This window comes from Neopsephotus bourkii, unplaced genomic scaffold (genome assembly GCF_033783945.1).
Source record: "Neopsephotus bourkii isolate Nb327-2 ecotype Australia unplaced genomic scaffold, CSIRO-AGI_Nbou_v1 NB_867, whole genome shotgun sequence".
Classification (NCBI taxonomy): Eukaryota; Metazoa; Chordata; class Aves; order Psittaciformes; family Psittacidae; genus Neopsephotus; species Neopsephotus bourkii.
This window is the reverse complement of record NW_026901363.1, coordinates 621738-645473: the sequence shown is the minus strand read 5'-3', so window position 1 is coordinate 645473 and position 23736 is coordinate 621738. Positions and strand designations below refer to the sequence as shown.

Here is a 23736-nt window from a genome sequence, read left to right as displayed (position 1 = left end):
ACAGTGCTACAATCCAGAGCGTATATGGGATTCCTGAAAGACTGATTCAACTGTTTCTCATTACCTACTGTTGAGAAAAGCAAAGAAGGTCAGGGATCAGCATTACTTAAAAATGAAGCAGCATTGCTCATCGTGATTTTGAGCTGGAAAATGTCCGTTTCTCAATCAAAGCATATACTCCAACTGAGAGAAATAAGGATGAAAGCTGAGGATGATACATAACATCTGAGCTCAGCAGTTTCAGACCATTGAAGTTCAGCAGGGACAAGAGGGGGTATTAGTGAGCCAAGGCAGCAGCTACAAGCACTCAGCATTCCTTCTGTGTCTTCACATTCCTAAAATAGATGTCAGTACAAAAATGCAGACAAGGGTAATTGCTCTGTTTCTCTCTTCTGAGGAAGGAGGAATTAGTGACACAGTCCATTATATTCTGCTTTCTTGTTCCAAATGATACAAAGGCTCTGGCGAGTCCCAGGTCACATTTCCATATTCCCTGCTTTATTGTGAGAGGCCTGGGAAATACGACTGATGCTGCTTTCAATAAAGAGCTTCAGGCCCTCTAAACCTTTTGCATAGAGGTATTTCAGATACCAACTCCACTTCTTTCCCTATAAAACCAGAAAGAATAGTCAGATGTGCAGGACACAGCTTTGTCTCTTAGGCCATTCTGAAAAGGTCTGTAAATATTGCCTTCCATACTTTGACAATATCCATCCTAGTCTACAAGTATAGAGGGTCACATCCTGTATCCACATGCCCAAACTTATCAGTTATGAATTACACATTGTTAGCTTGAACATGACAAATTGTAATCATCTTTTTTTAATTCTGAAGATGTTTCTAAATCCCAGCTCTAAAAAGAGCAAAGTCTTTTGGATCAACAGTGAAAATGACAGGAACAGAATTAACCTGGATATTAAAACCTTCCTTCCCATCACTAGTGGCAGTTCCTCCAGATCAGGTTTGAAGTGCACTGTGGTATAGGAAATTAAACTGCCACTGTAATCGCTCAGCAGAGGATCCCTGTTCAAGCTGTAACAAAGCTACATATCCATCTCAGAAATTTAATATTAAGTTTGTTGATAACAGAAATTCTGCTTCAACTACACCAAAAATAGAACTTGTTCTACAGAGAACACTAAACAGTGTTGTCCTGATGCTGCACTGACTTGTGGAGAAGACCACAGACGGGCAGGTACAGAACTTCTCAGATGTTGATGTTCTCCTGTAAGACACTGAACCAAAACCTACAGCTGGAATTTTCCCCTTTCAACATTTTTACAGAGCATTTGTGGAACTGGTGAATATTCTCACCTCATCCTCTCCTACACAGCAGCTGAAAACTGTCTGTTTTCACTTCATTAAAACAAGAAACCTTACCTTAATTAAACTGAAGTTGAAGGTGGTATCATCTGGCCAAGCCTTAAGGAGAGGAAATAAAAACAGTATCAAGTCAGATTAAAAAGTATGTACAGAGTTGCTGGACCTCTGCTTAGCCCCCTCCTAAATCAGGGATTGTAGGTGTGCAAATACATTCAGAGATTCTTAAATCATGCTTTAGACTGAGCTTCCAGCATCATACCACATCCCACAAGTGACCAGGTAATCTGAGACCCTCTTGCCCCATTGCTGCAGCATTACTGGACAGCAACACGAAGTATTTATTTAGATAACTTTAACCATTGTCTCTCTGTAGTGTAAAAGCCACCCCCTCCCCAAAAGCATTACACATAGATGAGCAAGAGGACAGAATCTACTACATTTAGATTATTGCTTGTGTTATCCGAGTGTGCTGCAGAGCAGTGCCCTCTGGTGCTCAACACTGATGTGCTTAAGAAGACACTGCAGGCGAGTATTTCTCCTGGCTTAAGACACACATGTAATGCTGCCAAGCAAAAGCTAATTTTGCTCTGCAGGAGGAAGAATGCAAAGATTCTCCCATGTGCACCTGTATACAGTTGAACTAGGTGTTACTTGAATTTCTGCCATTCAACTGTTTAGGTCACACTGCGTATTTTGTGGGGCCTGATGCACTATTGGGAAGCTTTTACTGAATTAGTAATTTCTTTCCTTATTTGGCTATTCTATCTTCAAATTTATAAGCATGAGTTCACATCTAGAACTGTTACATTCATGATTTCATACCACGCAGAGACTATTCAAATTGTGCCACTGATCTCACACACACACACACACAGAATGCCCAGAGCACCTTTTGAAAGCCCAGTTGACTTCACAAGTCAGATACTGTGTTGAGCCATGTCTCTAGAGAAACTGTCAAAACAACATCCAGTGCTGCCAAAGGCCCAAACATTGGCCTCCACCATTACCTGCTGCAGGAACTGGACAGCATAGCCTATCATGGCTGGGTGATAGACAATGTTAAAGCTGGTTCTGAATTCCTTCACTCCAGTTTTGTTCAGCAGTTTATCATCCATATGAAGACCTTGAGGGTGAGTATCCCTCCGGAATGCATTGGATGTCCACAGACAACCCACCATAGCTGTTATGTTCTGGTTGTACTCTCTGTATGTCTCACTGCTGAACCTGAATTGCTGTATTTCCTGGGGGACAAGAACATAAACCAAAAAATAGCATCCTTGAAGCAGTTGTGTGCTCCCTCCAGCCCTTAAAAGAATGTCATCACAACACCTCCCCTCCAAACAACCCAACTCCTTGCTAAGGTCTGTTCCAGCACATATGTTTATCCACAATACCTTTTCACTGTGCTCATTTTCTTTTGCAGCCACCAAGTTGGCTCGATACCTGAGAAAAACAAGCAAACAATAAAGTTGGGGGCCGGTAAGTTTTTACTACCTACCAGTGTTGAAAATAAGCTGGAGGAACATATTAAGAAAGCTTATTTCCTATACAAGAGAAAGCAAACTTTACTGATAAAAAGGAGAGAGATAAAAAAGGAACTCAAAGGGACTTTATCACTTGGCCTTCCCAGGCAGAGTAGTGAAGCAGTTAATAACTCTTAAATGATTAAGACATGACCAATGTCCCTGAGACAGTCACCTTATAAAGGTGATACGTAACTATTGATATACAGCCTTAAAATCAGCAAAGAAATGCAGCGTGTTTTTAAGAAAGGAGTCTTTCACTAAGCAGAGGAACAGCAGCACTGCAAGTAATGCAACGTGACAGCTGCTCTCTATAAGCAGCACTGGCTCCTCTTATTTCCCAGAGACCATCCTGTCATGTTAATTACCCTGCAGACTCCTTAGAGAAAGAGGCCACATGGAGAGGCCTGTGCCAGCTGTCAGCAGTTGGCTGCTCTTCTAACATGCAGCCACTGGAACTAACAAGGCCAACAGCAGCAGCCATGCTGGGGGGTCCTGCAGAGCTAAACTGCACTGTCTTTGCACCTGAAAGCAGCACAAGGCAGTCCCAAAGTCCAAGGGTTTGAAGGCTGCAAAAGTGCTTCCTACTCAGCCCATGTAAGCTTTTCCTTACACATTCTGTAGTCTAGTGGTCAAAGCACAAGAGTGAGAAGTTGTTTACTACTAGTGATTCCAGGTGGCTGATAAGTTCTCTCAAAACAATAAAGGAATTCCTTCCTTCACATTTCAAAGATACGGAAATAATACTAGGAAATACATCAAAACCCTGATATTTTGGATAATAGACTGAAAAAAAAATAATGAAGTGGGAACTACAGGTATTAGCATCCAGTATCATGAAAGCTCCACACAGCTGGAACTTCCACCTTTGCCTTGCATGGTAAGAAAAAGAAGATGATGAGATGATGATAGTTTCATTTCCAAAAGACTCAAAGAGAAAACAAGGAGTCCCTACAGCCCACACCGTTTGTAGTACCTGTACATAATGTAGCAGAGCTGATTCAAGTTGACAGGATCCATGCCAAGGAGCACTGGGTAAAAAACTCCAGCAGGAGGCATTATCAACAAAGGCATATTGTACTTCAGATATATGTCACACGCCTGTGAGAATGGAGCAAATCGAGGCAGATTAATACTGCCATTAACAAACCCCAAAGGCTTTAAGAATGAAAGAGCATATGATGTTGCATTCCAGCCAGCTCCAGCGACTTCAGTTAGGAGGGAAAGCCAAGGTGAAGCAATTCCATTTCCTTCTCAGTATGAGATACATCGTCAGTCCATATCTCAGTCTCTGCTTCAACCACTTAGGTATACCGTATGTTTCGTCATGGTTACTCAGAGTCAAACCTACACATGGAGGTCACATGGCAGTAAGAGACAGGACATGAGGAAACTAGAGAATAGACTGAAGCCTATTTGATGCCCTTAGCCTATCTCCAAGACAAACTGGGGAAAGCCTCATTTTTTAAGGAGGAAAAAAAAAAATAAATTCAGGATATGTTGTTTGAAATTGAAGTGAACATTGTTCTTTTCTATAAATCAGCACTAAAAGAGCATGTTTTGCCATATTGTTTCTTCAAGTCACAGTTCATCTCTGATTTAAGAGCAACCGCTTTCTAGCAGCATATTTAGTTCTGCCTAAGGATGCAAGAGCAACAGTCATCACCTATAGACCAACCAAGTATTTGGAATATCCTTGCATTTAATCACAAAGTTCTGTAAACTATGAGGAAGATGTTTTCATGGTCCAGCTTAAAAAATGCAAACATCCTTTGCGTGTATTGGGATTCTGAAAGCCAGAAATTAACAGGATACGTACAGTCTCATAGAAGTCAAGGATGAAGTACAGCAAGAATGTATGATTGCTTTCCAAACGCAAGGCAACAGTAGAGATCATTGCAACAAAGTGGATCAGTTCAGCCACTGTGTCCAATAGTCCAGAAAAGGTTGTATTCCTGCAGCAACGACATGATGCAGTGTGAGTATATACACCTCTCTGCAGGCAGTAAAAAAGAAATTGAAGTTTATCCTGGCCCACAAGCATTCAGCAACATGAATTAGTTCTTCAATATACCCAGTAACATATTGCTACCAATGTTACTACAAACATGACCCAGCTGTCAGTGCTACAAGGATTTGACTTCTGGAAAATTCAATCTTCAGTGTCCCTAGAAGTCTTTTTAAAGAAAAAGAAGAGCATTGACAATGGCTAATGGATGCAAACTGAAACAGGGAAGTTCAGGTTAGAGATGAGGAAGAAGTTCTTCACCATGAGGGTGGTTGCCCAGAGAAGTAGTGAATGTTCCATTCCTGGCAGAGTTCAAGGCCAGGCTGGACACAGCCTTGGGTGACATGGTTTAGTGTGAGGTGTCCCTGACCATGGCAGAGGGCTTGGAACTAAATCATCTTTTCCAACCCAAACTAGTCTATGATTCTTTGACAAGGTAACTTACAATAGAGCAGAAACATTACATTATTAACCTTCTGGTTTTTCTTTATGCTGGTAATAGGGTTAGACTATATTGCTAAATACACTAGTGAACAATGCACAGAACACTGCACTTATTTCAGACAAACTTACAAAGAACGGGTCTGGAAGTCAGCTGCTGAATCCAGGTGAGCCATCTGCCAATTCAACCAGTTCTGCAACAGCCTTTTCAGGCTTTCAAAAACACTGCACTGAAAGAGACCAAACCAAGAACAGGTTGATAACAATTAACAAAAGTGACTAATACTAAACAAGAAATGCCATTAGAGCTGATATATGCAAAGAAAGATATCAAGAGTTTCTCATGACCACAAAGAGCAGTGAGGTAACTGCATATCCCCTTGAACTGAATGTATGCATTACACAGCTGTTCCTGGAGGATGTGCGCTTCAAATACTGAGTTAAAATTGCAATAAAAAATTAAACCAACTATTGTCTTGTGTACCCTCATTTCTTTTTATTTCCAGGGCCTTAGCTTAATTCCAGTCAAAAAAGAAAAAGAAAGTATCATGAAGGCACTCAAATTTCCCCAGAAGTTACATTGTAAGTACATACTTTACCCTCCTCTGGGCACAGACCTCCCCAAAAGTCCCCTATACAACCCCTCAGACTGCTACACCTGGTACAAGTGCAGATACAGTAACAACTGAAACTAAACAGCCACTGTATTCACTTAAAGTACCTTAAAGTAAAGGGATGATGTGAAGAAGAGCTGTGCCAGGGGTTCATACAGATATGATTTCATTTCTGAAAATGAAATGAGAAGACGGTATAACATCTGTGGACAAATTCTGTCCTTCAAGATCAGACACTGTCCAGCCTCACTCTGAGGCTCACACATACCATACATGCTGTTGAGTGGGATCCAACTGACAAGCCTGAGGATTTGTGATCGGCAGCACAAGCCATCCCAGAGAGGAAGGCTCCGATACAGGAACTCTTCACAGGGAGCAAGTCCCTCCTACAAAGAAGAAGATGAACATTCAAAAACTAATCTCATGTGCCTGCACTTTGCCATGCTCACTTCACCCTGAAGAAAGAGGCTTACACCTCCTTCCTGCCATACAATTCACCAGGACATTCAAATTATAACTCTTAATATCATTCTTAAAACTACCTTTCCTGTAGAAAACAAGGTCATCTTCAGAATATTGACTTGCCTTAGGAATATGTTTTATTACTTGAGACACTGTCACTTCTCAGAGATACTGCTTGAAATAGGTAAGTCCCAAAAGTAGCTTAAGGGAAGACATCATGAAAGCCTTTGCTTCCCCAAAGCAAGCACTTACCTGCAAGAAACACTGTGTCCTGCAGAGAATTTCCAGGAATTCCCTGAATTCTTCTTCATTTTGGCTATTCTCAACCACACACCAAGTACACTCTAAATAGGAGAGAATATTGTATTCAAATATGAGTACAGCAAGAATTTGCACAATCAGAAATAAAAGTCAGTTCTTATCCAATAGGTGTTTTAACAGTATGTGATTATCACATTACCACTATAAATCCGAATAGCAAAGTACCATTAGCAAAAGGTGAAAAGCCTCAGACATCCTTCACCTCCCTACCATACAAGGTAGTATTAAGTTCCTACCTTCCTGAAGACTCTGGCCCAACCAATAGTAAAGCCTCAGGTAAACAGATTCATCTTTGGTGCAATTCAGGTAGTGAAGCAATAAAGGGTTTGTTAACACTGAACCCATCCGGGAAGGAAACTGCAAGAGAAATGAAGAAAACAAACAAACAAAAAAATAGAGTTATTCAGTATTTATATCAGCAAATTGCCAAAGAAACTCATTCTACCAGAACTGTCCAATCCCTTTATCAGTAACAAGAACATCTCCAGGATTCGTTTGTCAAGCCCAGGTAGGACTAGATGCTCTGGTAGAACTAGGCAGCCCACACACTGTTCACATACAAACTGGGGTTAGAGGTATAACCTTTGATCTCTCAAAACAGTGACCTCACCAAGACCTTCCAGAAACTCACCTCTAGACGGTGGATGTTCTGTAGGAGCTGAGGAAAGCTCTGCAGCAGCTCTACTGGGAAATACTCATCTGTACTGTACAAACCAGTGTTCTGTTCCCTGACCGCTTCCAAATGACTTCTGTTTGTACTACTTACAGGAATCATCAATTGGGCATTCCATTTCTTTAGAAAAGAAACAAAAGAGAATAGCAATGACTGTTTCCAATGCAATCAAGTGCAGTGCTTCCATAAGGAGCCCATTTTTCAAGAAAGGCTTTCATTATAATGGGAATGGCGGATTTCTATATAGGTCCTCCACCCTTCCCAGTGCCGAAATAAAGCCTGACTCAATTATTTGCCAATAACCATAAAGAAAACAGCTCCTTGGCACCTTCTAAGGTCTACCTTAGGCCCACAACCTACCCTTTTCTGTGACCGAGGTTGAGCTTCACCTAAAAACAGTGGCTGGGGCACTGGAGAGTTTTCCAGCCTTCTTTGCCTTATTGTTTTGATTGCTGCTTTCCACGGGTCCTCTGCATTCTTGAAGAAAATCTGAAAACATAAAGCAGATATCTATGCAAGAAGCCAAACGAAGACATAGTGACAGAAAGATCAGTTTCTATTCTGATAAATGTCACCACAGGGTTTATACACTCAACACTGCTTGACAGACAAAGCAGCAGTGGTCCTCAGTTTCATTACTTTTTGCCTGAAGTTCAATAGTTACGCTTCTAAAATGATGCCCCCTTTTCAGAAGAGATCTCTAACGCTTCAGATTTATAATCCTTATTCAGATAAATCAGTAACTCATACAGTAAATCTCAAGTATACATTAAAATAAAATTACCAACGTATGCTTACACCAAGTTACTGGGAAGACTTCCCAAATTCAGCATCAGTGATATCCACCAAACAGAAGGATGCAGTGAGTAACCAAATTCTCAAATTAATCTAGATACTACAGAAAATAAAAATTGGAAAAATGAACCCAACAACTTTTCTGCATAAAACTTATTTTCTGTCACTTCAGTTGCAATCAGTTTGTAAATTCTGAGTGCTAAAGCATCACACAAGTATTCATACTGGTTTCAGCCCAGGTAATCAGGGCTTTATCACAAAAGTTAATATAGCGTGCCCATAAAAAACAGTTGAAGATGGTTTTGGGATTTAACCTTCACCACTAAATCATGCTACAGCTTAAATGGAAATCTCAGTACAGTGTTGTAAGTATTGCTTCCAAGTAGACTAATCTAACTCCTTACCTTTGTTTTTGCAGGAAGCGTTATGTTCACCAGCTCAGGACAAAAGAGCTTGTAAAGTGATAGCAGAGCCTGCAAATGAGACCTCATTCCCTGCCAAATGCAGAAAAAGAGGAAAAACATGTGGGGTGTGTTTTTAATGTAGAAAACCACATACTGTATTCCAGAATTAAAAACCTACCACTGATTAATAAAAGCTTTCTAAAGCTACATGTCAGTAAGAGACCATAGATGAACAACTGAAAAGGAAAGGAACAGAAGAAACTGTCAGTGAAACATCACAGGAAGAGGATTGAAGAAATTTCCTGTAATCATAACTAATAAGAAGGAATTTAACAATCAAAACTATAACAAAATCTTCTGCCATCTAACTGCTCAAAAATACATTTTTTTCTAAAATAGATCACAGATTCTCCACAATCTTATATTTGAGTCATGTTTGATACCACTTGGAAAAGATTATTAGAAAATTAAAGATCTTAACAGATAAATGAAGCCACCTCTTGCTTCAACGCTTTTACTAGACATAGGCATAAAATGTATAGCTGTGTGCATGTCATTGCATGTGCTCACAAACATGAATGAAAACTAGGCAGACACATGCAAGACATAAAAGCCCTGATGCTGCAAAGATTACAATGTACAGTTCCAGTCTAACCCTGTCCTCAGACACTAAGCCCCTCTGCTCCACCCTGTAAGGGCATCAGTCTTCCAAGCCACGTTATTAACCATGGGTTAAACTCTACAAGATTTGAAATAAACTCACCATTTTTGCTTGGAGGTCAAGCAGTCTCCTAACCCGAAAAGGCTTGACTGGAGATACAATTAAGAACATAACACATTTTAAAAAACACTGTAGCAGACATTTAAGCAAAAACAAAACTAAAAAATAAATAAATAAATTTATTTTAAATTCATTTAAAAATAAACCCTGTTTATTATAAAAGACATTGCAAAAGAAGCAGAATCAGTCTTATTCCTAGGCTAATAGACAGTTTCCAATTCAGAAAACGCTACACATATCAGACTGAACTACCACTACCACTCATGCTTCCTGCCTAAAAAGCAATATATTGTCTGGTCACTGCATTAGCTCCACCAGAAGGAAAGCTGATGCCAGCAAAGAGAGTAGGAAACAAAATGGTATTCCACCTCATACAACTGTATTGACTCACCATTCTCCTTCCTGGTGAGCAAGTAGAGCACATGGCAGATGTAGGGGCACTGCAAGGAAAAGACAGTAATGAACTATCCTGCTGGTGCTGCTGACCACACTAAAGCAACATAAGGGATTCACAAGCTAATGTTGGTTTATTCAGTTGACTGCCTCAAGTCATCCCTGTATCCCCATGGGGCAGAGCACACTCTACTGCCCTTAGGAAACAGCATGGTTTTTAAGTGTCACACATGTCAATTTTATTTAGAAACATTATCTGCACTATGAGCAGTCCCTATAGCAATCAAGCTGTTTAGTGAGCTTGAATCTTGTTACGGGAAACATGGTCTGGATATTTTAGGAGTCAGCAGCGGAAGTACAATCACATTTTCAGTAAGAAAGGCACCTTAGAATCAAAATAATTCATTAGAGCTTCTATAATTGAGGCTGTAAGGGGCTTAAAGCACTTTCACACCAACTTTGGTGCACTTCCCAATTGGCCCATCGTGCCTGAAAACACTGTTTTAAACAGTAAGATCTTAAATCCAGTTTTATGAAAGGAATATAACTAATGTTCACCTAAAACCATTAAAAATTTTGCAAGAAATATAACTCAATATAACTTCGGAACTTCCTGACCACAAAATATCCTAAACTGAAAGAATAGCTGCTTAACATGACCACCCAGATCATCTTAATGTGAACCGAATCCAAACACTTCAATATTCCAGGACCTGGGTTTTACAGCTGTCATATAAGAGAAATGTCCTGATTGTTCGTTTTCATTTAAGCTACATTTCAAATCAGTTAAGTGAAATGGCATTGAGAGTTTCTCACCTTTAAATCAATATTGCTCTAAAGGTTGTTTTCTTTTTGCCCGAAGTATGCAACTCAGTCTCACCCCAGAAGCAGGAGATTCCACCTGCTGACGTGTGACATCAAAGGCATTCCCAGAGATGCAGCAACATAGTTACTATTGGGAATTTAGACCAAATATACTGTCACTCTGATACAAAACAGCAATTTATAAACAACCAAACCACGCCATTCAAACTGAAATAATCCTCCAGTACCTCCCTGGTTCTGAAGCTAAATCACCCAGTGATCTTCAAAAGCAAAATGAAAAACCACAAAATAAATTCCAGGCATCAGAAAATGGTCTCTAACCAACAGCTACTCCAGACTAATTCTAAACATGAACACTACTAATGAACATTTAGGTTTTTGTCAATTCCATATATTTTCCAGCTCTCCTCACCATCTTCTCCTCTTGCAAGAAGAAAAAGAAGAAACCATAGAGAGCATGAAGGTCTTCCTTGTGATCAATGAAGTCAAAAACTGTGATCAGCCATCTTAAGAAAAGCACCTGCATAAAGGAAAAAAAAACATTATTACATTAAGTGATGGGCAAACACCAACCAGACCAGTCACTAGCCAGTTTAAGAGACAAAATCATTAAGGATACATGCTACTCTCAAGGACAACATAGGTACAGATGAACAGAACTGGGCTAGTTCAAATGTGTAAGAATGTATGCCAAGAACGTCAACTGCCAAATCAGAATGGAAAAAGCAGCTCAGTTCTGAATATGTGATGACCCTCAGATGTGATGCAAGGGCCCCTCACTACTAGGAAGATGTTGAGGTGCTGGCGCATGTCCAAAGAAGGGCAACAAAGCTGGTGAAGGGTCTACAGCACAAGTGTGTTGAGGAGCAGCTGAAGGAAATGGAGTTGTTTAGTCTGAAGAAAAGAAGGCCCAGGGGAGACCTTATCGCTCTGTACAACTACCTGAAATGAGATTGTAGCAAGGTGGGGGTCAGTACCATCACACACAAACTGTGCAAATTTCCACTCATACTTAAATAGTGTTCTCTGTTCCCACTGCTGTTTCAGCAATGGGAATGTCTGCCAATCTTCCTAAAGGACAGTATCTTTATGTAAGACCTTCTACATTAAAACCTCAGGATTTTTGCTTCCAGAAAGAAAAAAATCTGTCCTCATCATTCCTGTGCAGAAGCAGTAACTACTGTAAAGATTTACTGAGTTACCTGGATGTTGCTTGAGCATTTGCTAACACAGAGCCACGATACAGCTGAAACTACACAAGTTTCTGGTACTACTGACTCTGGAATCAGGCTCTTCAGTAAACGAGTATTCACTATATCAGCTGGAAAACAAACAATTTAAAATAAGATGGTGCTTATGAATAGGATTCCTCAATACAGTTCTGCAGCTTGGCTCAAAATTCCCTTCTAAACAAGACTATTCAGCACTTCACTGCTTAAAGTAAGAGGGTACATGAATCTACTAGGGACTTACCTACACCTTTTTTCTTTCCAGCTTAAAGAAAATTGAATATTGAGTATTTTAATAGTGAAACAGCTTTTAGACTCTTGGCAAGACAATCAAAAGTAATACAAGCTTCTGGTAATACAACTAATTTATCAGCAAGAGATATGACTGTGAGCCAAACATCAGCAGATCAGTGCTCTAGAGAGAAGTCAGTAATTTAAATCAAGAAAAGCACAACACTACTTGCATAATGGAGGAAGAATCCATATGTTCCTTTAGTGTTCGAAGGGAAAGTTTAGTGGTTTTTTTTCATCGACCATTTCATTATTTAGAAGAATAAATGATGGCCACCATGTCTAAGAAAGCAGCATGAGATCTACCCTCACAAAGCTGAACTGATTGTTAGGACAGCATTTTAATTTGGGCAACTTTCACTAAAGCAACAAGTCTGTTTGTTCAATTAGTTTGATCTAGGGTTAAAGAAAGCTACACAAACAGTTACAACAAGGAACAGACACAATGTCACTTTCAGCCTTTCAGACATCTGCAACTCTGGAATAAGGAAACCAGCTTTTAAATAAATATTTGTAACAAGTAATTGATTTTTGGGATACCAACCCCCTGGAGCAAGAACTGAGGTTACTTTTAGTGTGAACTCAGGAATTATACTGGTGCATCTCAAAGATTAATTGTATACTGAAGTACATAACAGTACCTTCCCCATAAGCACATTAACTGTAGCAGATTTGATTGGGGGGGGGGTGGGCAGGGAATGAAAGACATACACAGAAGAAACATTAACAGCATAAAAACATTTACCAAGTTTGCCACTGAGTGCTGTGCTTAGCAATACGTTAAATGCCTCAGGCGGTAACCCTCTTTGCAGGGCAATGCTTTCCACAGTAGCCAAGTGTCTCTGCAGAGCACTGCTCCTTTTCAATGAGACGCGGTCTTGAACTAGCAAAAAACAAAACCCCAAAACACAACATTACAAACAAGGATGAAAACTTCTGAATCAAAACCGAGCCATTTAAAATTTCTCTGAACTGTCCCTACAGCTATTGGGTTTTGTTGGACTCATTATATATTAACAGAAAGAGAAAATCCTTTTAAGACATTAAAGAAACGTTACAAAGTTCGGGCATTATAGGGGGAAAACAGCAGATAGAATTAGATACTTTAAAAATAATTATTATTGCTGTTATTAAGAATTTAGTTATCTTTTCAACTTTAGGCAGCTAACCTGAAAGCTGCTCTTACCGTTTGCAAAGTAGCTCAAAGCTGGCTCAAGTGATTCTTCTTGCTTGCTGCCATTTTCCTGGTCATTAAGAGACTGATGATCCTGGACACTCTTTTCAGTGCCAATTCTCCCCACTTTTAACCATGCAGAGAGATCAGACTGGCTTTTCTGGTGCTGTTGCAGAGGCTCCTTTGGGGTCTTAGAACGCTTACTTTGCAGCATCTTTTCAGACTCCCAACTGAGATTGAAGAATTTTACTCATTTGTCACATGGGTTCCAATCCTTCAATACAAGGAAGCAAGAAAATAGATAAACCTCCAACAACTGAAGAACATCAGAGAGCCAAATCCCTGCAAGAAAAGAACAGCTTTTAGAGGGGTCCTGCATAACGTAACAGCATAACTTCAGAGTTAGTCATTTAGAGCCACCTGCCCCCCAAATGTCATACAATATACTCAGAAGATGCACAGACAACAAGTGTATCAAAGCTCCATTATTTTACTTGATACAAAAAGGGAAGAGAACAAATCACAGGTAAAAGTTAACACAAACTCCTTTCGATTGTAAAGGATATGATAAAGTTTCATATAGGGTTTTGACCGAAAACCTAATATAATCAGATACTTAGCAAAACAATCCACAGTTTTATTCCAAGTTTCATTATCTGTATCATGTATGTCAACATAAACTGTCAACATGACATGCTTTCCTGCAAGCAATGTACAGATTTCAGATGATTATAACAACACTTATCTCCTTATTTTACAAAATTTAAATTCTTCTGCAGCCTTTTTATGTAACAGCCAGGATTGAAAACCATGTATTTTTGGCAAACTTTCCAGTGAAGCAGAAGAGCTACCAACACTGCAGAACTGCCTAACCCTGGGTGAAACGCAACCATGAAAAGAGGCATTTTTTCCCCTCAGTACACTGGAGAGATCAACCTTTTACCCACGAAACATAAAATTTTGCTACAGCTTCCTAGATTTGTTAGCATGATGCATGTCCCTGGATCGCTGAAGCCCATCTTTTGCTTCCAAGTTTTACTGACACAATAAATCAGAATGATTTTCAACTCATACTCCCTCTCCAGCTCTCACTTTCCTGGGACTTTAGTATCATCCCTATTTTCCTATAGGTTTGTCACTAACTCCTCCATGCAGCATGCCAAGAACAATGAAACTGATGTGGCCTATTGTGTACGTGGGGGTTATACAAGGCAGTTAGAGAAAATGTACAGAGGGGGATTGTACAAGGGGGTACTGCTTAAGTTATAGGTGGCTTGACAAGCTTAGCAGATGTCTTATCAGACAGTACCAGGATAGAACCTCCTAATGAGGAGAACAGAGGGGGGTTATACAAGGGGGTACTGCTTAAGTTATAGCTTGTTTGACAAGCTCAGCAGATGCCTTTTCAGGCAGTACCAGGATACAACCTAATGAAGAGAACAGCTCATTAAACCAGTTGGATATAGACCAGACCCATCCAGCTCCTAAAGAGCATGCATGAGGACCAGAGGTAAAAAGTTCAAGCCTGAGGAAGACTCCTTTACTTCACCTTGAAGACCCCTACCCACAAGAGGAAGACTACTTACTTCATCTGAAGACCCCTGCCCAAGACCACCAGGAGGCACTGCGCATGCGTGGAGAGCCTTTTAGCTCATTATAATACGAAGCAGGGATAGAATACAAATATGTATAGGCGTATTGTGCAACCTAATACATATGTATGACTTTACAGGATAAATGTAGCAGGAAAACAGCACTGAGGTGCGCATGCCCTTTGGAGGACCAATCCCCCGTGCGTCTTCAGCTGAATAAAGCATACCTACTTTACAACTTTAACAAAGTTGTGAAGTCTATTCCGCTATCAAACAAGACTCTGGCTAGGAACATCAAGACCTCCTCTGAAGCACACATGATGTACACACACAGGGTATTCACAGTTACAGATGACAGCTACTGACTTCAGGTGAAATGTCCCACCCCAGTATTAAAGGACAATACCGAGCACATCACAACTCCCACAGAGATGCTTTGCATGATGGTGACCAAGAATAACTGAGATGCTTCAGAACATTGAAAACTCCTGATAGCAACTACCCCATTCTTGGATTGACATGATACAAGAGTTACAGAAGACCCCAAACACTGGAATCTTGTTGCATCTTGAACTACCTGAGCATGCTCTAAGTGGTTCAGGAAGCAGAGCAAGCCAACAGCCCTCATTTATCACACCTGGAGTACAGCAACAGCTTTCTCACAGACTCCTTGGCTCCACCTGGTTTCATGGGTTTATTTAGTTTTCTTTCGTCTTGCAGAGATTTCTACCAGAAAGGTTTGGTGGGTTCGAGCAAATCACCAGCCTTCAAGGCAGAACTACCAGACAAGCTGTAACACCAGTTCTTATTAACAGCGAGCCCACCACCGCACAGCTCTTTAGTATCAGACTCTTCCACACGGACACCGGGCACGAATAACCCCTCCCCGCTTCCCAACCGACACCTTTCTCCCTCCGGCTCCTCACAGCGGCTGCTCCCGGAGGCCTCAGCAGAGCCGACGCGGCCCTGAAGGAATGGAAGGCGCCAAGGCCCTCCCGGCCCAGCCCCACGGCCGCCCTCGGACACGCCGGCTCCGTAGCCCCGACAGCGGCGGCCACTCGGAGGCTGCTCCTGCTGCCATACCCAGAGCCCCGTCAGTTACCTCACTTAGCGCCAGCACCAACCGCCCTTCAGTTCAAACCTCCGCGCATGCGCACATCGGCCGCGCAAGGCGGGCCCGCCCCACGGGCGCCCCTCCTCTTCCTCCTCCTTTTCCTCTTCCTCTGGGCGGGAGCGGCGGCACCACCGCCGTGCCCAGGGTGGCTCTGAGCATGCGCAGTGCCGCGGCGACGGGGGTTAGTGGAGCGCAGGGGGGTTCGCTCACTGGTGGGGTTGATGGGATGTGATGGTTCTTTTTTGCCCCATTTTTAACAGCGGGTGGAGATGTTGGGTAGGTCCTGCGGGTGGTGAGCAGTTTTGGGGAGCCCTGAGGGAGGCTGCAGGACAGGCACCCCTCCTCTGATAGAGCTTGCCCCTTATCACTCTGCAGTGGGGAAGCATGGCGCTAGGAGGTGCCTGCCCTCAGTAATGGAGCGAGACTGAAATGACTGGATCATAGAGTCACAGAATTTGGGCTGGAAGGGACCCGCAGAGGTCATCCAGACCAACCCCCTGCAATGATGGGCTTGAAGATGAAGAAAGAAAGGGGAAAAAAAGTAAATGGGCGTCGTTGTCTTAGAAAGGGACTCAATCAGTTCTTGGTGCTGTATCACCTCGAGCAAGCAAAGATGCTTCCACAAATAGTTTGCTGATGCTGGGGGACAGTGATGAAGATCAACCCAATATAGATAAACACCGAATTCTTGTTAACTGTACCCAAATGAGTTTTGTATTCCTAATAAAGATCATGTGGCCGCTGCTGGTGGTCTGTAATTTATACTGCTGCAAATGTGAAAAGGGGGATGTTTTCCAGAATTCACAATCTGAAGTTTTTGCAAGGATGTTTTGCTGCATGGAATATTCTTATGTTTGTTACTATGGCATCTATACAGGTTTCACTGAGGAGCGTTACAAAAGGCAAACACAAACACTTGTAGCAGAGTTAGATGCATGTATCACAAGCAGCTGGCCAAAAGGCTGCAGCAGTTCACCTCAATTCAACTCAAAAGTGGAGTACTTTTGGGTAGGAAAACACATCATGGTGGCGGTTGAGTGGGTGATGCTTGCTTTTGCATTAAAAAGTGGTAACTCGAGTCAGGGCATGGTAGATGAAATGCAAATCCTATATACATTTGGGATGGCCTTGAGGTAGTCTGTAAAGATGAGAGAGAGATTGTCTAGGAAAGGTGGCCTGCTCGTAGTTTCCTTTGTGCAGGGGGCGTATCTGGTAAGAGAGAAATAGTCACTCTTAGGGGCTCTAGGAGGAAGATTTATCAGCATATATATATGTATATATAATATATATATATTTGGGATTACAGCTGTTTCAGCAGCAAACTTAGAAGAAAACTGGATATACTGTATACGAACATCCATCATTAATTCTTATAGGGACATAATATGTTTTACTGGAGTTTTAATATCTTTTCTTGTTGACACGTACTGAAGCAGAAACTTATCTGAGACTGTTTCATGATCAAGCACTTGTTTTAAATGCCTGTGGTTATTGATGTAAAGCCCAGTAATGTTCAGATGGCTTTGATCCTGCATCGCCTTGTCTTCCCCTGAAATCCCCCTGATACGATTCTCCCCATTTTAGGGGCAATGTTTGAGCACAGGAAAAATGCTTTTAAATGTGTCTCTTGGAAAAAAAAATAGATTTTTTTTTTGTCAACACATTTTTCTCCATATTTCAAAAAGTTTATTAATGTGAGGAATTAAGAAAACAAGGAAAAACTGAGGACAAACATCAAGAAAAACAGTCTCAGAGGTAACACATGCTTTTTATGACGCTCTCTAAGGTTTCAGATACAACACACAGGGGTTCAAGGCTCTGTTGAGAGGACTTCTCCCAGTTCACCAAAGCTACGTGGGATAAACAGCGAGGTACCTGGGCATGTTCAGACCCTCATCTATCAGCAGTAACCAACAGTTCTATAAAGCTGCAGTAGTTGTGGAAAAAGGAATCTTGTTCTTGGAAGGAAATAGGGAGCATGATGCTATTTGCCAACAGCAGACAGATCTTGAGTTCATTGAGCAGTTCTGCTCCCCATCCCCTCACCAGGGATCCTTACTTTCTGCCAAGAAGGGTAAAGAGGTGCCATTGCCTTGTGTGAAGTGGGCAAAAAAATGACTTTTATCAGGCCACTGTCCCAGTTTTAGAGCCTCTGCAAAGTGTGGAAGTTGAGAAAGGTGTAAATAGGGCACTCCATGCTTTTCCCTATATGTCCAAAGAAAGGACTGGGCACAGAGGAAGCAGCGGCTAAGGGACCCCTCTCTTAAACACAACAGCACTTTTATGCTTGGTAGGGTCCTTTATCACCTTGACTATGGAAAAGGAAACAGATTTGTGGATGGAGGTACACAAGCCAGCACAGGGTCATCCTGCTTATGTTCTACCTAGCTGCTGCTGCTGAGCCTGCCATGTAGCAGAAGTGCTTCCAGGCCAGGTTTCAGCAGTTACTCAGGGTGTGTTCTCCCCTGCAGCAGTGCCAAGCTAGCATGATTACCTGTCCAAGTCTTTGCCTGTGCTCTCAGGCTGGTTTTGCAGCTTCTGCTGAGACCAGCGTACTCCGGCCAGGCTGTTCATTGCCTCCAAGCTATCCCAGTGAAAGCTATCTTGTGTTTATCTACATTACAGGGCAGCAGCAAAAGCAAGACTACAGTGCAGACATACCACGTGTCTCTCAGACCCCAAGTGCAACTTTATTTAGACAGACAAAAAAATATAAATAGGTAAATAAAAAACAATTTTTTTCTGGGTGATTTTCAGGAGAGAGCTGCCTCGAGGGTCCGTATTTCTCACATGCACTCAACTAGGATACCTTCATTTTGCCTTTCTCAGGAGCTGCTTCATTGATGAGTGGCTGTTCATCCCCATTCACTGACAGGATCCTCTTTTCTGGCGGCTGCTCCTCTGGCTGGCGGGCAATCAGCAGGCGACAGGTAAGCAGGATCCCAAAGACCAGAGCATGGGCATAACGCTTGAGTGGATCCCCCACTAGCTGGTGGAAAAAGAGCACAGCCAGCACAAGGAGAAGGAGGAGAAAGTTGGCCACGTCTTTGGGGCGACCAGGCACCAGTGTCATGACAATGCCACACGCCACTTCTAGGGCACCAATGCTCTTGCGGAGGAGGATGGAGCTGACTCCCATCTTCTTCAGCATGGGGAGGGCCCGCACGTAGCTTTTGTATGCTCGTTTCTGAAATCAAGCAGTAATAGAGTAGAACACCACAATGTGAGAAAGTAAAGGCAAAGGTGAATTCCATTTAAATAGATTGCTGTATAGTATGACCTAAAGATCACTTCATACATCACCCTCTGGCACAACGCCCAGTCTGTACCCCTAAAGCTTCTGTTGGGGGGATATTCATACCATCAACCTGCAATTCCCCTTTATAAGTTATTTCCTCCTTGCTGGAAAACAGTACTGCAGCCTAACACCCAACTCTGGAGCTAGGACCAGGCCAGGTGTACCCTCTCCTGAAATCTGAAGTTACAATTGCTAGAATTAGCAATGCAGAACCATGTTGTTAAAAAAAGAAGTACCTCTCTGCCGGAGTAGCTAGTCTCTAAGTAAATAATGCACCTAGTCCCTGCAAAGCCAAGGCACATCAAGGAAAAAAAGAAGTCTCTTTCTACCTCACAGCAACTTACAATATCCTAGTGTTTAGGAGCAGTACAATCTTAGCATGGGACTGTACATGAAAACTGAGATTCAACAATCCTATTTTGTGCTTATATACGTTTGTGATCCTTTCTTTCCCCAGATGAAAGCAAACTGACCTGTGATATCCTCTGCTTCCTGGTTTATGCTGGGTTTAGAAGCAGTGTAAGTTGGAACACTAAGCCTCCTTACACAGCTGCCTTATTGTTTCAGGGAAGAAACCACCTCTGTCCTTACACACATTTAAGTTCTTGCATTTGCACATTAGGTGCTTGTGGGCTTATTGGCTTTGTTTTCTTTTTCAGTGATTTCCTTTTATATATATTTTAATAAAGCTCCTTACTATTGAAGCTGCAAATTATTTCCACTTACACTTGAGTGTACTGTCCCTGTGCATACTCTTGCCACTGTGCTCTCTGCTTTCTCATCAGGGAGAGGGAAATGGAAGTCAAATCTCAGGTACAGAGCTATTCAGCTCCCACAGGCACTAATCCTATTGTACATTTACTTGCATGTGGGTTTGGAAACCTGCACTAGAGGCACACAGAACTTCCCTACTTCTCTGTAAATTTTTCTCCTTTCTCCTAAGAGGAGCTGGCACTTCAGAAATACACAGCATTGTCACTTTTGCTACCAAATAATTGAAGGTCTCATGACACAGTGACTGCAAGTGTATTCATTAATAAGGATGGATTTTAAACCATCACTGGATAAAATCTCTCCTCAGAGCAGAGTACAGTTGTGAAAGATACAGCTCTTTAAAGAAATGCACTATCAGCATGTCCCAGAGTACTCTGGTATTTGAAGTATTTTAACAGACAAACTAGTGTGTCTGGGTTTTGCTGAATGAAAAGCTTCACGTTTGGTGTTGCAGGTAGATAACAACGGTTCTCTTATTTGCCTGGGGCAAGAAGTCATGCTTATTGATGGCCAAAATCCGGTTTTCACTGTCTCCATTACATGACAGAACACCCTGGTATGCAGCATAGCAAAAGCATGAAAGCCGTGGACATGTTACAATATGAGCTATTAAGAATGACAGAAGAATGATGGTGCTGTGTAACATCCCAGTGCTTCTGTGTTGTCTTTCTAAAAATGGAGATCATTCCTAACTGCAGGCCTGACTTTTGGTAAAGCAGAAAGGGACAGGGAAGTGAAATATTTTACAGAGCAAGGATTTTGCTCTGTATGCAAAGTCTCACTGCTGTGTTCTGTCCCTTAGGTACCAGAAGCTTAAGAGCTTTGTTTCCTGGGCATTTCATCTCTGTCTCTTGCTCCTGAGCCTCTTCTTGGTGATTCCCCTCTGTGAGATGAGGCACTGCGATTCAGATGTTACTTGAGAGCTAAGCAAAAGCAGCTGGGCAGGTGGAGCAAGGGGAGAGAGCAGAATGTGCTGGAAACTTCCAGCGCTGTATTTTGTAAGGGGCACAAAAATTATACCAGTGCTTTTCAGCCACTGCGATAAATGTGACAGGGGGCAGCAGGAGCATTAACAAACATGGACAAGGCAGCAAGATGTGGCAGCTGCCTGCCTGCAGCTTGCAGCCAGCAAAGCTCTGCAGCAGGGCTGGCCCTGGGCAGGGACGAGCAGCACTAGCTCACCAGCTGGGAAATGCACACAGTGACTTCCCCATCCTCTCCTCACCCCTTTCCATTAGGCAGAAGGAGGAGAGGCTTATTTCCCAGGCTAATGATGAGGTAACTATTAATATCTTCTGCCAGCTAAGAATCTCAAAGCATTTCACAGGCATGAATTAATCCCTGCTCAGCCTGGTGAGGTAGGGACAGTCAGTGTCATTATCCTTGCTTTAAAGCACGGAATTTTGAGCATGACAATCTGGCTGCCAAAGCAGGCATCTGCTTTTTCCTACCCTCAATCCAGGGGTAGGTATTCCCCCAGGGATCAGCTGTACCTGCCTGCTACATGTCTGGCACTTCTATAGACCTTGCTTTTCAGAGACCCTTTAATCCCCGTATTTTGCAGGCATTGGTGTGCTACCCTGTCCTCCTTCCCTCCCCTCCACAAGAGGTTTCTCCATGGATACACTCATACAGAGCCCAGCGACGGCTGCCAGGAGATCCATGGCAGTGCGCATTGTGTCTATCTGTGTCCATCAGATAGAGAGACAGATAAGCTTCTTCCCTCTCCCCACCATCGCTCAGTGTCCCAGAGCACTCAACCTCCGTATATCCCACTGCAAACACTGCTTCTGCCACAGGGTTGAGGGGAATACAGCCCCTTGTTTCTCCCTCCATGCTGCCACTGCCGTACTCACCATCTCATTGTAAGCATCTCTGCTGAGCCGAGGGGTCAGTTTGATGGTCCCCATAAAGACGAAGAAGAGCCCCAGGGCCACCGAGAGGGCGACTATGGTGATGGTCCTGGGGGATGCCATGGAGGCGCAGGGAACCGGTCCTAGCGAGGCCTTCTCGCTGTGGCTGCCCGCCCGAGCGGGAGGCTGTCAGCCACCATTGAAGGAGATGAGGAATAAAGCTGCAGAGGCAGCAGGATGACAGCGGGAGGGGGATTCAGCCTCCTCCGCTCAGCAGCCTCCGGGTCCTAATGCCCCGCAGCCACGCAGGCAGAGCCAGGCAGCTCTAGCACCTGCCAGGCTGTGAGCATTCCCACTGCTCCTACCATGAAGTCATCCTCTGTTTCCTTGAATGTTCCATACATTACACACAGAAAGCCGAAACTGAGCCAGTTCTAGGGATGCAGGATGCACAGTGCACAGTGCAGTTGCTCCCTCCTGGGAAAACAAGGATGTGTTAGCAGAAGGCAGGGGAGCAACCTGCTGTGGAGTGGTCAGAGGTCCCTTGGACATAGGCAGCTTTCAGTTTCAGGTGCTCAGGCCCTTATTTATTAAGCAATATGGGGGTTTATTGCTGTGTATTTGCCCCCAAATAAACAAAAAAAGATGTCTCTATGGCTGTCCTGAAACCTGATGCCCAAAAGAGTGAGACCACTGTGCCACTCTTCCCACTGCAAATAAAGTGTCCTGTGTGTTCAGCTCACCAGAGTATTGGAAAGGTTTTCTGATCCTCTGTTACTTTCTGGTTAAAAGTCATTATCTCTCCCCCTCTAATTTGCAACAAACTTCCTTTTGACAAAACCATATCCAGGCTAAGCAGAAATCCATTCAGATCTCACAGTGAGAAGCCAGGCTGTAATGATATGAAACAACTTTGGAAAACTCTATCCCTTGCTATTAACTGAAAACAAAAGGCTGTAACAGTGTGCAAAATTCTCATGGGATAACACAAGAGTGACACTTCCTATGCCTGGCAGGAATCCCCCCATCATCTCCCCTTTCTACTGTAGTTAAGTCTCAGGTCCTAAACCCATGTATTTTAAGCTCCCATGGCTTGAAACGTGGTGGTTGTTGTTACTGTTCCAAGCTCACGGTTGCTCAGGACTGGAGTTAAAGCCTGAAAAACAGAGGCAGCTCTCTGTTTCCTTGGAAGTTTGTCAGCCTTGATTCAGCCAAATCAGATAGGGAACTCCTCTTCTGGAGGAAAGAGTCAAATTAACAGCCTCACTGCAGGTAAGTGTTCTGCTCTGGTGCAGATGACCAGGATAAACCAAAAGGTAACTTCAATACAACACAAAAGTAGAAATCAGAAGAATAGAAGGAGCCCTGTAAACAGCGTGGAGTTCATGAACACAAGGGAACTGCTCACTCAGACCTGTCTCCAGGTTGTAGCAGCTCCATCTTTCAAAGAGCTGAGGAGAACAAGGATCACAGCTTGCCAGTCAGTGAGCATGGCAGGACAGAAACAAAACACAGCGGATTTCTGAACTGGCTATTGCAGAGCAACCAGATGAGGAAACAACTTGCTGCTGACATTTTCACAGGGCACTGTGAATGTATGTTTAGGCTATCAACAAGCATTAGCAGAGAACAGTGAGGATGGGACATGCTGAAACCTGCTCTCTCTTCATTTTATAGACAAATCTTCCCCATTGCCTCCAACATACCCACATGACTCACAGTGATTCAGTAGTGGGTTTGGAAGTTTACACAGGAAACATTCCCCTGACCCCAAAAGTCCACATTTTCCCAATGAAACATGAGGGTTTCTAGTTCCTACTGTTTCTTCATTGCAAATTCACTATCAAC

General features: G+C 42.7%; 2 protein-coding genes and 1 long non-coding RNA gene across 6 annotated transcripts; 1 reads left to right on the top strand and 2 right to left on the bottom strand.

Annotated features, from left to right (window-relative positions):
- Window positions 1-7: 7 nt before the first annotated feature.
- CENPI (centromere protein I) lies at window positions 8-16060 on the bottom strand. Of its 2 annotated transcripts, XM_061356726.1 has the most exons (21): window positions 15952-16060; window positions 13270-13599; window positions 12829-12966; window positions 11766-11884; window positions 10976-11083; window positions 9737-9785; window positions 9328-9374; window positions 8565-8654; window positions 7726-7854; window positions 7324-7485; window positions 6929-7049; window positions 6624-6715; window positions 6178-6295; window positions 6017-6081; window positions 5428-5525; window positions 4666-4801; window positions 3823-3947; window positions 2718-2766; window positions 2331-2564; window positions 1381-1422; window positions 8-608 (listed from the first exon to the last, which is right to left on the bottom strand). In XM_061356726.1, exons 2-21 carry the CDS (start codon window positions 13469-13471, stop codon window positions 477-479), a joined length of 2256 nt encoding a protein of 751 aa, XP_061212710.1. In that variant the 5' UTR covers window positions 13472-13599; window positions 15952-16060; the 3' UTR covers window positions 8-476. The 2 variants fall into 2 exon arrangements, with proteins under 2 accessions (XP_061212710.1, XP_061212712.1); XM_061356728.1 differs by lacking the exon at window positions 12829-12966.
- Window positions 16061-16818: 758 nt separating this feature from the next.
- LOC133214052 (uncharacterized) lies at window positions 16819-19858 on the top strand. 2 transcript variants are annotated; one of them, XR_009725972.1, is made up of 4 exons: window positions 16825-16956; window positions 18589-18683; window positions 18793-18893; window positions 19719-19858. It is a non-coding gene; the product is annotated as an uncharacterized LOC133214052 (long non-coding RNA). The 2 variants fall into 2 exon arrangements; XR_009725971.1 differs by lacking the exon at window positions 18589-18683 and having other exon boundaries at window positions 16819-16956.
- TMEM35A (transmembrane protein 35A) lies at window positions 16828-22305 on the bottom strand. Of its 2 annotated transcripts, XM_061356722.1 has the most exons (3): window positions 21892-22305; window positions 18793-19150; window positions 16828-16957 (listed from the first exon to the last, which is right to left on the bottom strand). In XM_061356722.1, the coding sequence occupies exons 1-3, from the start codon at window positions 22009-22011 to the stop codon at window positions 16941-16943; spliced, it is 495 nt and encodes a 164-aa protein (XP_061212706.1). In that variant the 5' UTR covers window positions 22012-22305; the 3' UTR covers window positions 16828-16940. The 2 variants fall into 2 exon arrangements, with proteins under 2 accessions (XP_061212706.1, XP_061212705.1); XM_061356721.1 differs by lacking the exon at window positions 16828-16957 and having other exon boundaries at window positions 18629-19150; window positions 21892-22298.
- Between the last annotated feature and the right edge of the window lie 1431 nt (window positions 22306-23736).

Bases quoted from the DNA above. Each gene is read 5' to 3' on its own strand.
- CENPI (XM_061356726.1), bottom strand. From the start codon at position 13,471: ATGCTGCAAAGTAAGCGTTCTAAGACCCCAAAGGAGCCTCTGCAACAG. The intron at 7,050-7,323 runs GTGAGTTTCTGG...TTTCTCTTGCAG, and splicing joins AGAACATCCACCGTCTAGAG to TTTCCTTCCCGGATGGGTTC. The intron at 3,948-4,665 runs GTACGTATCCTG...CCATTCTCACAG, and splicing joins TCCTTGACTTCTATGAGACT to GCGTGTGACATATATCTGAA.
- TMEM35A (XM_061356721.1), bottom strand. From the start codon at position 22,011: ATGGCATCCCCCAGGACCATCACCATAGTCGCCCTCTCGGTGGCCCTG. The intron at 19,151-21,891 runs GTGAGTACGGCA...GCTTGATTTCAG, and splicing joins GAGATGCTTACAATGAGATG to AAACGAGCATACAAAAGCTA.